This window comes from Sturnira hondurensis, unplaced genomic scaffold (assembly GCF_014824575.4).
Source record: "Sturnira hondurensis isolate 20B ecotype Veracruz unplaced genomic scaffold, ASM1482457v3 Scaffold0016273, whole genome shotgun sequence".
NCBI lineage: Eukaryota > Metazoa > Chordata > Mammalia > Chiroptera > Phyllostomidae > Sturnira > Sturnira hondurensis.
In genome coordinates this window covers 139,682-153,044 of record NW_028088904.1, presented here as the reverse complement: position 1 = coordinate 153,044, position 13,363 = coordinate 139,682, and the positions used below count along the sequence as shown (strand labels likewise).

General features: G+C 37.3%; 1 protein-coding gene across 2 annotated transcripts in view; it reads left to right on the top strand.

Annotated features, from left to right (window-relative positions):
• The window catches only part of BCAP29 (B cell receptor associated protein 29), a 44,170-nt gene extending 34,263 nt beyond the window's left edge, over positions 1 to 9,907 (top strand). For both annotated transcript variants that reach the window (XM_037065867.1, XM_037065868.1), the window contains exons 7-8: positions 5,989 to 6,089; positions 9,365 to 9,907. In XM_037065867.1, the coding sequence (XP_036921762.1) occupies positions 5,989 to 6,089; positions 9,365 to 9,400 (137 nt within the window). In that variant the 3' untranslated portion in view covers positions 9,401 to 9,907. The remainder of the gene's footprint in view (positions 1 to 5,988; positions 6,090 to 9,364) is intronic.
• The last annotated feature ends 3,456 nt before the right edge of the window (positions 9,908 to 13,363 follow it).

The following is a 13,363-nucleotide window of genomic DNA, read 5'->3' as shown; positions in this document are numbered from 1 at the left end:
TATATTTAGGTCTTTGATCTATTTTGAGTTAATTTTTGTATATGCTAACAAAGCGCAGTCCAGTTTCATTCTTTTGTATGTGACTTTTCAATTTTCCTAGTACCATTTATTGAAGAGGCTTTTTTCATTGTATGTTTTTGGCTCCTTTGTTAAAATCTTTTGCCTGTGTACATCCACGTGGGTTTATTTCCTGGTTCTCAATTCTGATCCATTGATCTGTGTGTCTGTTTTTCTGCCAATACCATGCTGTTTTGATTATGGTTGCTTTGTAGTATAACTTGAGGTCAGGGAATATGATTCCTCCAGCTTCATCCTTTTTTCTCAGTGTTATGCCGGCTATTCAGGAGTCGTTTGTGGTTCCATACAAATCTGATAGTATTTTGTTCTATTTCTTTTAAAAATGCCATTGGGATTTTGATGGGTATTGCATTAAGTCTGTATATTGCTTTGTGTAGTATGGCCATTTTAACTTTGTTGATACTTCCAATCCATGAACATGGAATATCTTTCCATTTCTCTGTGTCTTCTTCTGTCCCTTTTAATAATGTCTTATAGTTTTCACTATGTAGATTCTTCACACCCTTTGTTTAAGTTTATTCCCAGGTATTTCATTCTTTTGCAAAAGGGATTGGTTTTTTAAATTTTTTTCTGAAATTTAATTGTTAGGATATAAGAATGCAGTGGATTTTTGTACATTGATTTTTGTATCCTGCAACTTTACAGTATGTGTTTATTGTTTCTAATAGGTTTTTGGTGGAGTCTTTAGGGTTTTCTATATAAAGAAAGAATCATATTATCTGCAAAAAGTGACAAGTTTACTTCTTCATGCCTTTTATTTCTTTCTCTTGCCTGATTGCTCTGGGTGGGACTTCCAGTACGGTGTTGGGCAACAGTGGAGAGAGTAGGTATCCTTGTCTTTTTCCTGATCTTACAGGAAAAGCTTTCAGTTTTTCACCATTGACTATGGTATTAGCTGAGGGTTAGTCACATATGATCTTTTTTATATTGAGGTACTTTATTTCTATACCTATTTTATTGAGTGTTTCATTCATAAATAGATGCTAGCAAATTGAATACAATACATTAAAATGATAATTCATTATCACCAAGTGGGTTCATTCCAGGGGCATAAGAAGAGTTCAAAATATGCAAATTGATCAGTGTGATACATCAAATTAACAAAGTGAAGGATGAAAATACATACAGTCATATCAAAAGATACAGGAAAAGCATTTGACAAAATGCAACATCCATTTGTGATTACAACTCTTTCTTCTTTTACAGATTCGTAAGACACCTGACTTATCCTCTCTACTAACAATTCATGAGAAAAATGGTATCTTTTAATGAGAGATGATGTCTAAGGTTTATGAAATTTTCTAAGTAGTTTATTCATGTCAGAAATTTAAGTATAAATCATTTTTATTATTATTTTTTAATCCTCACCTGAAGATACATTTATTGATTTTAGACAGAGAGGATTGGTTGCCTCCTGTGTGTGCCTTGATGGGGCACCAAACCCACAGCCTGTATATATTCCCTGACCAGGGATGGAACCCATGACCTTTTGGTGCACAGGGCAATTCTCCAACCAACTGAGCCACACCTGCCATTACAGTATAAATAATTTTTAACATTAAGACTAACCTCTGTTCATTAATAAGCTCCTCACCAATATTTTTCAAGCCACCATTATTGGCTGGTCAGACCTTATTAGGTTGTAGAATCTTCTTTGCTTCTTATATACTGGAAATCTAGGCTCTTAAACATTTTTAGTTTCATATTTTCAAGTGTCCTCTAGGAAATGCCCTGGAGAACCCAAACTGAAAGCAAGTATATAAATCTTTGTGTTGTGGCTCTGGTTCTGGTGAAATCTAACAACTACCATAAATCTCTCTTCCCTTCCTAACCCATGCCTTTACCAAATGACACATTCAGTTTGTCACGTTCAACTTTTAAGTAACCCTGGCTGGTGTGGCTCAGTTGGTTGGAGCATCCTCCCATAACCGAAAGGTTGAGGGTTCACTTGCAGTCAGGGCACATGCCTGGGTTGCAGGGGTGGTCCTGATCTGGGTTTGTGCATCCCCAGTCCAGGCACCTGTAATCCCTGGTCCAGGCGCATGCAGCCCCAGGTTCGGCTGGGTACAAGAGGCAACTGATCAATCAATCTCTCTCAAATGCAATGGAAAAATGCCCCTGGGCATGGATAAAAATAAATAAATAACAAAATTCAAACCTTAATACCTAATTTAGATGTATGGATCTATGGAAGTAATGTGGAAGAAATTATAAACTGTGCTATTTCAACCAAAATTTAAAAATAAATAATTAAAAGTAAATAAAATTTAAAATTCAGTGCTTCAGTTGCACCAGCCACATCTAAAGTACTCAGTAGCCACATGGAACTAGTGGCTACCATGCTGGATGACAGAAATGTAGCATATTTATGGGACATTGTAGATGCAGGACAGTCCAGAAAGTTCAACTTGACAGCGTTGTTTAGAAACTGATACAAGGACTTCCACCAAGATGGAGGTGTAGGTGGAAACACTGTGCCTTCTCCCACAACCAGGTTTGAATACAACAAAGGTTTAGTAAACAAAGATGCAGCCAAAGAACAGAAAATTGAACTATATGGAAGTCCGACAACAACGAACCGTAGGAGGGGCAGAGCCAGCGGCCAAGCAGGGACGAGCAGGAAAGATCCCCAACCCCGGGCACCCAGGCATCCGGGGTGGCATCGGGTGGACCCAGTGAGGGAGCAGGGCATCAGGCTGGCCACCAGTGGGACAGACTGCGTGGGCCCCGGCAGCAGTGGAAGGCAGCAGAGGGGCAGCAGAGGGGCAGCAGAAATTCACAGGAAACCAATAGTGACGGGAAGAAAACTGGGACTCAAATCAAGAGGGTGGACCAGAAGGAAAGAAGAAATGACCAAACAGAAAAAAGTGAAGTTACAAAAATTCAAAAAAATGAGGAGAGGCTTAGGAACCTCCAGGACATCTTTAAACATTCCAACATCTGAATTATAGGGGTACCAGAAGGGGAAAAGAAACAGCCACGAGTGGAAAACCTATTTGAACAAATAATAAAGGAGAACTTCCCCAGTCTGGCAAAGGAAATAGACTTTCAGGAAATCCAGGAAGCTCAGAGAGTACCAAAGAAGTTGGACCCAAGAAGGAACACACCAAGGCACATCATCATTACATTAGCCAAGATTCAAATGAAGGAGAGAATCCTAGAAGCAGCAAGAGATAAGGGGACAGACACCTACAAAGGAGTTCCCATCAGACTGTCAGCAGATTTCTCAAAAGAGACCTCACAGGCAAGAAGGAGCTGGAAAGAAGTATTTTAAGTCATGAAATCCAAAGACCTACATCCAGGACTGCTCTATCCAGCAAAGCTTTCATTTAGAATGGAAGGGCAGATAAAATGCTTCTCAGATAAGATCAAATTCAAGGAGCTGATCATCACCAAGCCCTTATTATATGAAATGTTAAAGGGACTTATCTAAGAAAAAGAAGATGAAAAATATGAACAGTGAAAGGACAGCAAACTCACAGTTAGTAGCAACCACACCTAAAACCAAGAGGACAGCTAGATCAGGAGCAGAACCATAGAAATGAAGAATACATGAAGGGTTAGCAGCAAGGGAGTGGGAGAAGGAGAAAGGGGGAGAAGATACAGAAAATAAGTAGCGTAGACAGTAGGTAAAAAATAGGTAGTGGGGAGGGCAAGAATAGTAGGGGAAATATAGAACCTAAAGAGCTTGAGACGTGGTCATAAACTAAAGGGGGGAATGGTGGGGGAGGGGTTGTGCAGGGGGGAGGGGAATGAAGGGGGGCGGAATAGAACAACTGTAATGGTATAAGCAATAAAACATTTAAAAAAAGAAACTGATACAAAAGTCACTTTAGTTAATAGTGAATATATGTATATTTTAAAATGCCCATGTGATGGCTTCTCAAGAGATAAAGCAAACAGATTGTTTATAAATAGAACCTACAATTTCATTTATTGTGCAAAAAAATGCCTTTTGAATTTATAAATTCTTTCTTTCCTACAACTTCTACCCCAAAAGATTTAGAAATGCAGAACTTCTAAAGGCTACATGTGCAGAATTGTATGTATAGCTAGTTCCAGATTCCCAGAATTTCTTCAATCCATCTTATACTCTCTTCCCTTCTACACATTTGATAATTAGCTTCTCCATAACACGTTGACTTAAATGTTTAGCATATATACAGATGGGGCGGCGTGGCGGGCAAAAGTAGACTTGCAGTTGTGAGTACACGAAACACAGAATTCATTCTTGTATTATTGTTTGTTAATTACAGTATCATGTTCCATGTAAATAGCTGTACAGCCACTTTTGCCCTAGCCTCTCTGTGTATATTTTTAAACTTCTGTCTAATCTGCTGGCTTAGATTGGAGCTTCATGTTGAACAAAGGCTAGTTTATAGCCATTTTTGTGCATCATCTTGAGGTAAAATCTTTAAGTGCCACTTATACACCTTCACATTTTTCAGCTTTCTATAAAAAAAGTGACTTTCTTTGTTCTTAAGAAAATATGGTCGCACAACCCTTAGTAAAAATGATTAAATCACTTTTTTCCCTCATTTTTTTTCAAAAGCAGACCCTTCTGATAAATTCTGTTTTATAATGCCTGTCCAAGTGGAGGCTTAGGCCGGGAAGGGTTAGGATGAGCCTGGAATATTTTGTGCCTGAACTCAAGTACTCAAAAAATGGTGGGAACGTTAGATCAAAAGACATCAGAGCCCAAAAAACAGGCACCTCCGAGTTCATCCTGATGGATGGGTCAATGGATGGGTCAATGGATGGATAGATGAATGGACAGACAGCTGGATGGATAGGTGGGCAAGAAAGGAAGGCTCTTCTTTTTTTAATTTGCATTTATTAATTTTAGAGAGGGAGCAAGGGAGGAAAGGGGAGAGAGAGAAACTTGATCTTGTTCCACTTATACATTCATTGGTTGATCCCTGTGTGCACCCCGACCAGAGATCACCAGCAGCCCTGGCTCAGTAGGGCAATGCTCCAACAAACTGAGCTACCTGGCCAGGGCAGAAAGGGTCTTCGTTATACTAGAATGCTGACTGGTAAGTGTGGAGGGGTTGGTAAAGCTGGGAAATCACCATTTCACAACCATCATAATAAAGATCGGTTTAGGCAAGAGTTATTGGTGGGCGCTAAATATAAGGGAAGTTTATCAAGGAGCAGGATGTTTACGTAGCTTTAATTGTCTTCCCACATGCTGCTTCTTAAGTACTGGAAAATAACTATAAAATGGAAAAAACAGAGGCAGATGGGCCTCTTTTCATTGATCTTAAAAGACATTCAACACAACTTATTTCATATTTGTATGTAAATGGAATGCATAAGCTGAATCTAGTCATGAGGAAACTTCAGACAAAACCAAAGTAAAAACATTCTGTTACTTTTAAAGCATCTTATATTTTAAAAAATTTCAGTGTCTCAAAAGATGTGGACAAGGAGGTCAGGGCAAGACTGCAGAACTATTCCGGCTTAAAGGAAACTAGAGATGTGACAACTTACTGCAAATCTTTGATACAGGACTGGATCCTGGACAAGAAGTGGAAAAAAGTAATAAAAAAAACATCATTGAGACGATTGCCAAGATTGGAATATGGATGGTAGATTAGAAAAAGTATTAATGTTAAATTTTGTAACTACACTATGGCTATTGTTAGAGAATACCTTTGTTCTTAGGAAATACACAAGTGAAGTGTTAAGGAGTAAAAGGGACATGATGTCTGTAATTTATTCTCAAATGGTGCAAGAAAATAATTGTGTGTGTGTGGAGAGAATACAATAACAAATGTGCTGTATCATTGACAGTTGGTGAATTTGTGTAAAGGCTACAAAGGAGTCCTTTACTTGTCTTGCAGATTTTCTGTAAATTTGAAATTATTTCAAAAGAAAAAATTTTAAATTTTATTCAATGTTTTCTAGCCTTTTCTAAGGCACAAAATGACCTGATGGCAATGAAGATACAATCAGAGAATCTTTCAAAAGAATACGACCGACTCCTAAAAGAACACTCAGAACTTCAGGTGGGTGACATCTATGTTATGGGCCTAAATTTTTTAAAATTGTAATTACTTAAATCAGCTATTTGGGTTATTTGCTCTTCCCAAATCAAGAGGTTGTACTTAATCCTGGCTTTGTTTAGTGGTTAAGGAAGACAGAATTTACTTAGAGGGTAAAGATTAAGACATTGCATGAAAATACAAGATAATCATAACATAGAGAATAAGTGGCCTGCTAATTTAAAACACTGAAGTTTTTGGTGAAGCTTTAATCAAAAGAATTGAGCCACAAAAATGGCAGCATGAAAAAACACATTGGCTCTAGAAAATTTTGTTTTGCTCTTTGGAATGTTTGTCATACCCATACCAAAGAAAGACCAAAAATGAAGTCCCTCATCACACTGCTCCTTCTGTCCTGCTCTTTTAAGCATTTTAGGACAAAGCCTATTGGCTTTGATTTACCTGCAATTGATTTGAAAGATACAAATGAAAAAAAACTTTTTGCTGTTAAAGTCACAAAGTTGGAGCCATAGATATTTCTTTCTCTTCCCCTCCAGTCTAGCAGAGTAAGTTCCCAACATTTATTCATGTTGAGTTTGTCTTTTCCTTTCCTCTTGGGCTTCCAGCCCCTAACCTGACGTGATTTCCCTGTCATACTTTGACCATGTGTGGGGAGAATTCATGGGAGCCACCATTCCACAGGCAGCCCTGGCCATCCTACTTCCTCCCAAGATGGAGGGTCTGTGCTTTTTCTTTCAGGTTGGGCTGATCCTTAGAATTTGGCAGCCTTGTGTTATTCAATCAAGGCTTTTTAGCAATTACAGTTCTACAGTTACTTCAGTACACTTACATCTCCAAGGTCTAGCACTGTGCCTGGCATAAGACAAGGAGGAACTATACCCATAGGCCTTCGAGTCAGGCAGACCTGAAGTAACTACTGGCTTTGTGATCCCAAGCATGTTAATGTAACCCCTCTGGGGCTCATTATTTTCCAATTGTGAAATCAGAACAATAACAGCACCCAGACCATTGGGTTGTTGGGACTATTAAATAGAATGTGAAGGGCACTTAGCATTGTACTAAGTATATACTCCAGAAATGATAGCTATTAGCACAATTCCTCTGTAGAAGTTTTGCTGAGAGAGTGATATCCTCAACTGGCCACTTGGCCTTCATCTAGAACCAGCCAAGAGCATTCCCAAGCATGTGTGTAATCTGGTATTTCAAGTTGAGTTGCATGTTTGATTTAACTAATGTACTTGGACAATAGGGCAATGCAGAGCAGGTAGAAACCCATTGTTTTGAGCCCAGGACACCAAGATCTCAGTTCACATTGTCTGTAGTGGGCAGTTATGGTATCAGCAATACCAACACCTTCTCCCTATCTCTAAAACGGTGGTCCTGATATTGCCAGCTTCACTGAGGCATCCTTCAAGATCCACCATGGAAAGTAAAAGAATAGCCCTGCAGGTGTGGCTCAGTGGGTTGAGTGCCATACTACGCAGCCAATTAATGTTTCTCTCCCTCTTTCTTCCTCCCTTCTCCTCTCTCTAAAAATAATAAATAAAATGTTTTTTAAAAGAAAAAGTGAAGGAACACTTCAGAAGCCTCTTCACTTCAGAAGCCTCTTGCCTAGAAACAGAACTTTTTTCTCCTCACACCAACAGGGGTGAGGACCCACACCAGTGGACTTTGCCACAGTGTCAAAAATGTTTTAGAGAAACAAGAATATTTCCTCATTTTCTTATGGCCACTGGCCATTGCTTGAATGTTCCCATTGTTGGAATAGTTAATGTTTCTCTTAATCCCTGAAGAATGTATGTGATAATGAGATTTCCTCAGCCCATTTTCTTCCCCCCCCACAAAAGGCCTCAGTTTGGAGCTTATGCATCCTTGATAAAAAATGTTAAAGAACTTTAATGAGTAATTCCTTCCGCAGAAAGTAGGTACTCTGTCATACCTGTTTCTTTGGAAAATGATCCCATCCCAGATACCCCAAGTGCCATGCTGAAAATTGAGTCTTGTTCACTAGTGCCTTTAGGCCTGGACCTAGTTTCTGCTTGTATCAGGTGTTTTGAAATATTTAATGAATAACATTTAGTAAGGGTGTGGTCTGGACTAAGCACTTAACTTCACATAGGTTACCTGTTTACTCTCCATCACAGCCCTCTAAATTAAGGTATTTTAGTATCCTGTTTTGTAGATGAGGAAAAGGAGAACCAGAGATGTTATATAATGTACCCCAAATCACTGAACTAAAAAGTGATAGCATGCAAAGTCAAGAAGTATTTCTCCAGAACCTCCATCATTAACTGCTGTGGTCTTTGGCCTGTGCCGGTCATTGGACTGTCTTCTGGGATTCATTCTCTTCCCACTGCTCCTCCGCTCCGTATCTCAGGGAGACAGATATATTTTCCAGACCCTGTTTCTTTCCATGGCTGCAGTTCCCACCGGTCGGCTTCCACCTGGTGGCCCTCACTCCTGGGATCCATAACAACACTCGCTACAGGGTTATCCCTTATCCCAGCCTGAAGAGTGATAGTCCTTTTCTGCTGTTAATCCCTTAGGTGCCTTACTGCCCTGTTTGGTGTGTGTGTGTGCTTTAATTACTATAAAACCAAGCCTTGGAATAAATTACTTAAGGAAAAAAACTCTCAGCTCCATAGTTTACCATTTCTATAAACCTCAGGTAAATCATTTGACATCCATTTTTCTTGGCTTCTTCATTACTTGAATGAATATTATAATTCTTTATGAGCATTGCACCAGATCTTGTACAAGAAAACACTTTAAATATTTTTAAACAAGCCCTGACTGGTGTACCTCTGGATTGAGCGTGGGCTGCAAACCAAAGGGTCACCGGTTCGATTCCCACCTAGGGTACAGGCCAGGTTCCTAGTGGGAGGTGTGCAAGAGGCAACCACACATTGATGTTTGTCTCCCTCTCTTCCTTCCTCCCTTCTTCTCTCTCTAAAAATGAATAAATAAAATATTAAAAATATGCTTTGGAAAACATATATTTTAAACAAGAAAAGCTTTATATAGCTATAAAATTCTAGTAATTATTTCTTGATTGGACACATTTTTCCCCATTCACCTGCTATCCTCCCCACACACGTTTTACACTTTCTCCATTATGAGAGAACGGATGTGAGACCTTCTCATTACATATTTCACTTTTATTACCCTTATAATTAATAACTATACACAGAAAAAGAAAAATTTTAAAGTCTCTGTCATATCTATGAATCTGTTTCTCACTCTTTGCTGTGACTACTTAAGTCATTTTTTTCTTGCAGGGTCGTCTAGTGAAAGACAACAAGAAAGGCCAGTGAATTGTATGAAAGAAGGAACTGCACAAAACAGCACGCATGTCAAGATAATGAATTTGTGATTGTGTTAGCCTCTAGAAAATTTAAAATTCAGTCCAGAAAAATGTACTGTGACCAGCCAGTATTTTTTCAATGTCATACACAATGGCATCATCACAATATTTGATAATGTTCCACACATGTTGTACAGTATTCTGGCTCTTAAATAAAATATAAGCATGTTGCACACAATATTTATATATTCATAGTAACACTGGTGGATGGTGGTTGTTTACCAATAGAAGGAAAAATTCATTAGCCAGGTTTCTTCCAAAATTAGATTTTTAAGTTGCATAAAACCATTAATAGCCTTTAAAAGCTTTGATGAGTTTCCACTACTAGTAATCTAATTAATCATATGATGATAATGATTATATATTTGAATATAGTATCCAGTACCAGCAAATTTGTTCATAGGGACATTAAATAAGGGTAAGTGATCAGAATTTGCCACTATATTAATAGGGAAGAGTCAGAAAGTGCAAAAAATAAAAACAATGACCTTAGGCTTTTTAGGCCTGATGGTACTATGGTCTATTCTCATGAGATAACTATATTTATAATTTTTGTTACTGTACTTCTGCAACTGTTGGACTGTTTTTTGTTGACATTTATGTTAACATAATTAGTAACTATTCAACCTTTTAAAAGTTTATCTTGGAATGGAGTTTACATCTACTTGCATTAACTGTTAGAGCACTGAACTGAAATTATTTTACAATAATGAGAAATTCTTGACTCAGAAAGTTAATGTACAACATATTTTTAAAAAAACAAGTATTTCCCATTGCTGTGAGAGTTACTAATTATACAAATATTACCTCCAATATATATACACTGGTGTCACAGTTTTTCTGAGGTGTTTCTGTACTCTGAAAGCTAAATAATAAATAATATTTTCTCATTCAAATATTCATTTAGAGTTCCCTTTAGAAGATGATAATCATTATAATATTAATATGCTATAGGTTGTTCTAGTGTTTAGACATCAAAATTATCTTCCATGTCTTATAAAAACCTAATTACAATAGAAAATGGAGCCCTGGCTGTGTCACTCAATTGATTAAGATGTCCCAATACACCAAGGTGTTGTGGGTTTAATCCTCAGTCATGGCACACAAAAGAATCAACCAGTGTTCAAAATCAATACCATTTATTGAAGAGACTTTATTCCATTGAATGCTCTTGCCTCCTTTGTCAAATATTAACCATAAAGGCATGGTTTTATTTCTTGGCTTTCTGTTCTGTTTTATTGATCTTTATGCCTATTCTTATTCCAGAACCAGGCTGTTTTGATTACAGTGGCCTTGTATAGTTTGATATCAGGTAATGTGATACCTCCAGCTTTGTTGTTCTTTCTCAAGATTGCTGAGGCTATTTGGGGTCTTTTTTGGTTCCATATATTTTTGGAATATTTGTTCTAGATCTTTGAAATATGTCACTGACATTTTAACAGGACTTGCATTGAATTTGTATATTGTTTTGGGTAGTATGGACATTTTAATGATGCTAATTCTTCCACTTCATGAACATGGGATATGCTTCCACTTACATCTTCAATTTCTTTCTAAAATATCCTATAGTTTTCCAAGCACAGGTCTTTTGCCTCCTTGGTTATGTATATATATTCCTAGGTACCTTATTATGTTTTTGTTGCAGTAGTAAATGGGATTGTTTTCTTAGTTTCCCTTTCTGATAGTTCATTATTGGTATATAAAAATGCAACTGATTTCTGAATATTAATTTTCTTTTCTGCTACTTTGCCAAATTCACGCATTACATCTAGTATTTTGTGTTTGTGTGGAGTCTTTCGGGTTTTCTATGTACAGTTTCATGTCATCTGCAAATATTAACAGATTTACTTATTTCTATCCAATTTGGATGCATTTTAATTCTTAATTCTTGTCTGATCACTGTGGCTGAGACTTCCAGAGTGGTGAAAGCAGACATCCTTACCTTGCTCCTGATCTTAAGGGAAATGTGTTTAGTTGCCCATTGAGTATAATGTTTGCTATAGGTTTGTATATATGTCCATTACTATGTAGAGGAGTAATCCTTCTATCCCCACTTTGCTGAGAGTTTTTATCATAAATAGGTGCTAAATTTTATCAAATGGCTTTCTGCATCAATATAATCATGTGATTTTTATCTTTAATTTTGTTTATGTGGTGCACCACATATTGACTTGCAAATACTGTAGCAACCTTGCATTCACAGAATAAATACCATTGAACATGGTTTCTTTTTAGTGTATTCCTTGATTGAGTTTCCTAATATTTTGTACTGGACAACCAACTTAACCATACACAAGAATAAACACAAAATAGATAAAAGACATACATGTAAGCCACAAAATCATAAAAATCCTAGAAGAAAACATAGGCAGTAAAGTCTCAGACATCTCTCATAGCAATGTTTTTGCTGATATGTCTCCTAGGGCAAGGGGAATAAAGGAAAAAGTAAACAAATGGGACTACATCAAACTTTAAAAGCTTTTGCATGGCAAAATAAATGATTAACAAAATGAAAATGGAAGCCACTGTGGGAAAGCATATTAGTCAGTGATACATCCGATAAGAGATTACCTTTTAAAATATGTAAAAAACTTATACAACTCAACACCAGGGAGACAAACAATCCAAAAAAAAAAAGGGCAAAGGGCCTGAATAGACACTTCTCCTAAGAGGACATACCGATGGCCAATGGACTTATGAGAAATGCTCAATATCACTGATCATCAGAGATGCAAGTTAAAACCACAATGAGATATCACCACATACCTGTCAGAATGGCTATCAGTAATAAATCAACAAACAACAGTTCTAGCAAGGATGTGGGAATGTAGACAGGTGCAGCCACTGTGAAAACCAGTATGGAGTTTCCTAAAAAAATAATTTTTGCATAGAACTGCCTTCTGACCAAATTCCACTACTGGGAATATATATTAAGAATCCCAAAACACTAATTTGAAAGCCCAATGAACTTAGAAGAAGAGTACATGAACTTAGAACTTTAACCAAGAGATAGGAAACATAAAAGTAGAACTAGAAAGCATAAAAATGACCAATCAGAAAGGAAGAATACATTACAGGGAATCAACAGATTAGATGAAGCAGAGCATCAAATCAGTAATTTGGAATATAAGTAAGCAAAAAACACCCAATCAAAACAGCAAGAAGAAAAAATAATCCTAAAAAATGAGGATTGTGTAAGGAGCCTTTAGGACAACTTCAAGTGTAACAACATTCACATCATAAGGGTGTCAGGAGGAGAAGAGAAAGAGCATGAAATTGAACATCTATTTGAAAAAAAATAATGACAGAAATCTTCCCTAACCTGGTAAAGAAATAGACATACAAGTCCAGGAAGCAGAGAGTCCCAAACAAGATGAAGCCAAAGAGGCACACAACAAGACACATCATAATTAAAATGGCAAAAGCTAAAGAGAATTTTGAAGCACCAAGAGAAAAGCAGTTACCTGCAAGGGAGCTCCAATAAGACTGTTAGCTGCTTTCTAAACAGAAAATCTGCAGGCCAGAAGGGATTGGCAATAAATATTCAAAGTGACAAGAAGCAAGGACCTACAACCAAGATTATTCTACCCAGCAAAACTATCATTTAGAATCAAAGGACAGATAAAGAGCTTCCCAGAAAAGAAAAGGCTGAAGAAGTTCACCACCACCAAACCAGTATTATATGAAATGTTAAACAGTCTTCGAAGAGGGGGGGAGGGGATCTATAAATTGATAGTACATACTTATCTATCAACCATGGAAATAAATAACAAAATGAACAAGCAGAACAGAAACAGACTCATAGATACAGAGAACATTTTTGATGGTCGCCAGATATGGGGGGCCATGGGTGGAAAAGGTGAAGGAATTGAGAACTATGAATTGGTAGTAGTAGAGTAGTCATGAGGATGTA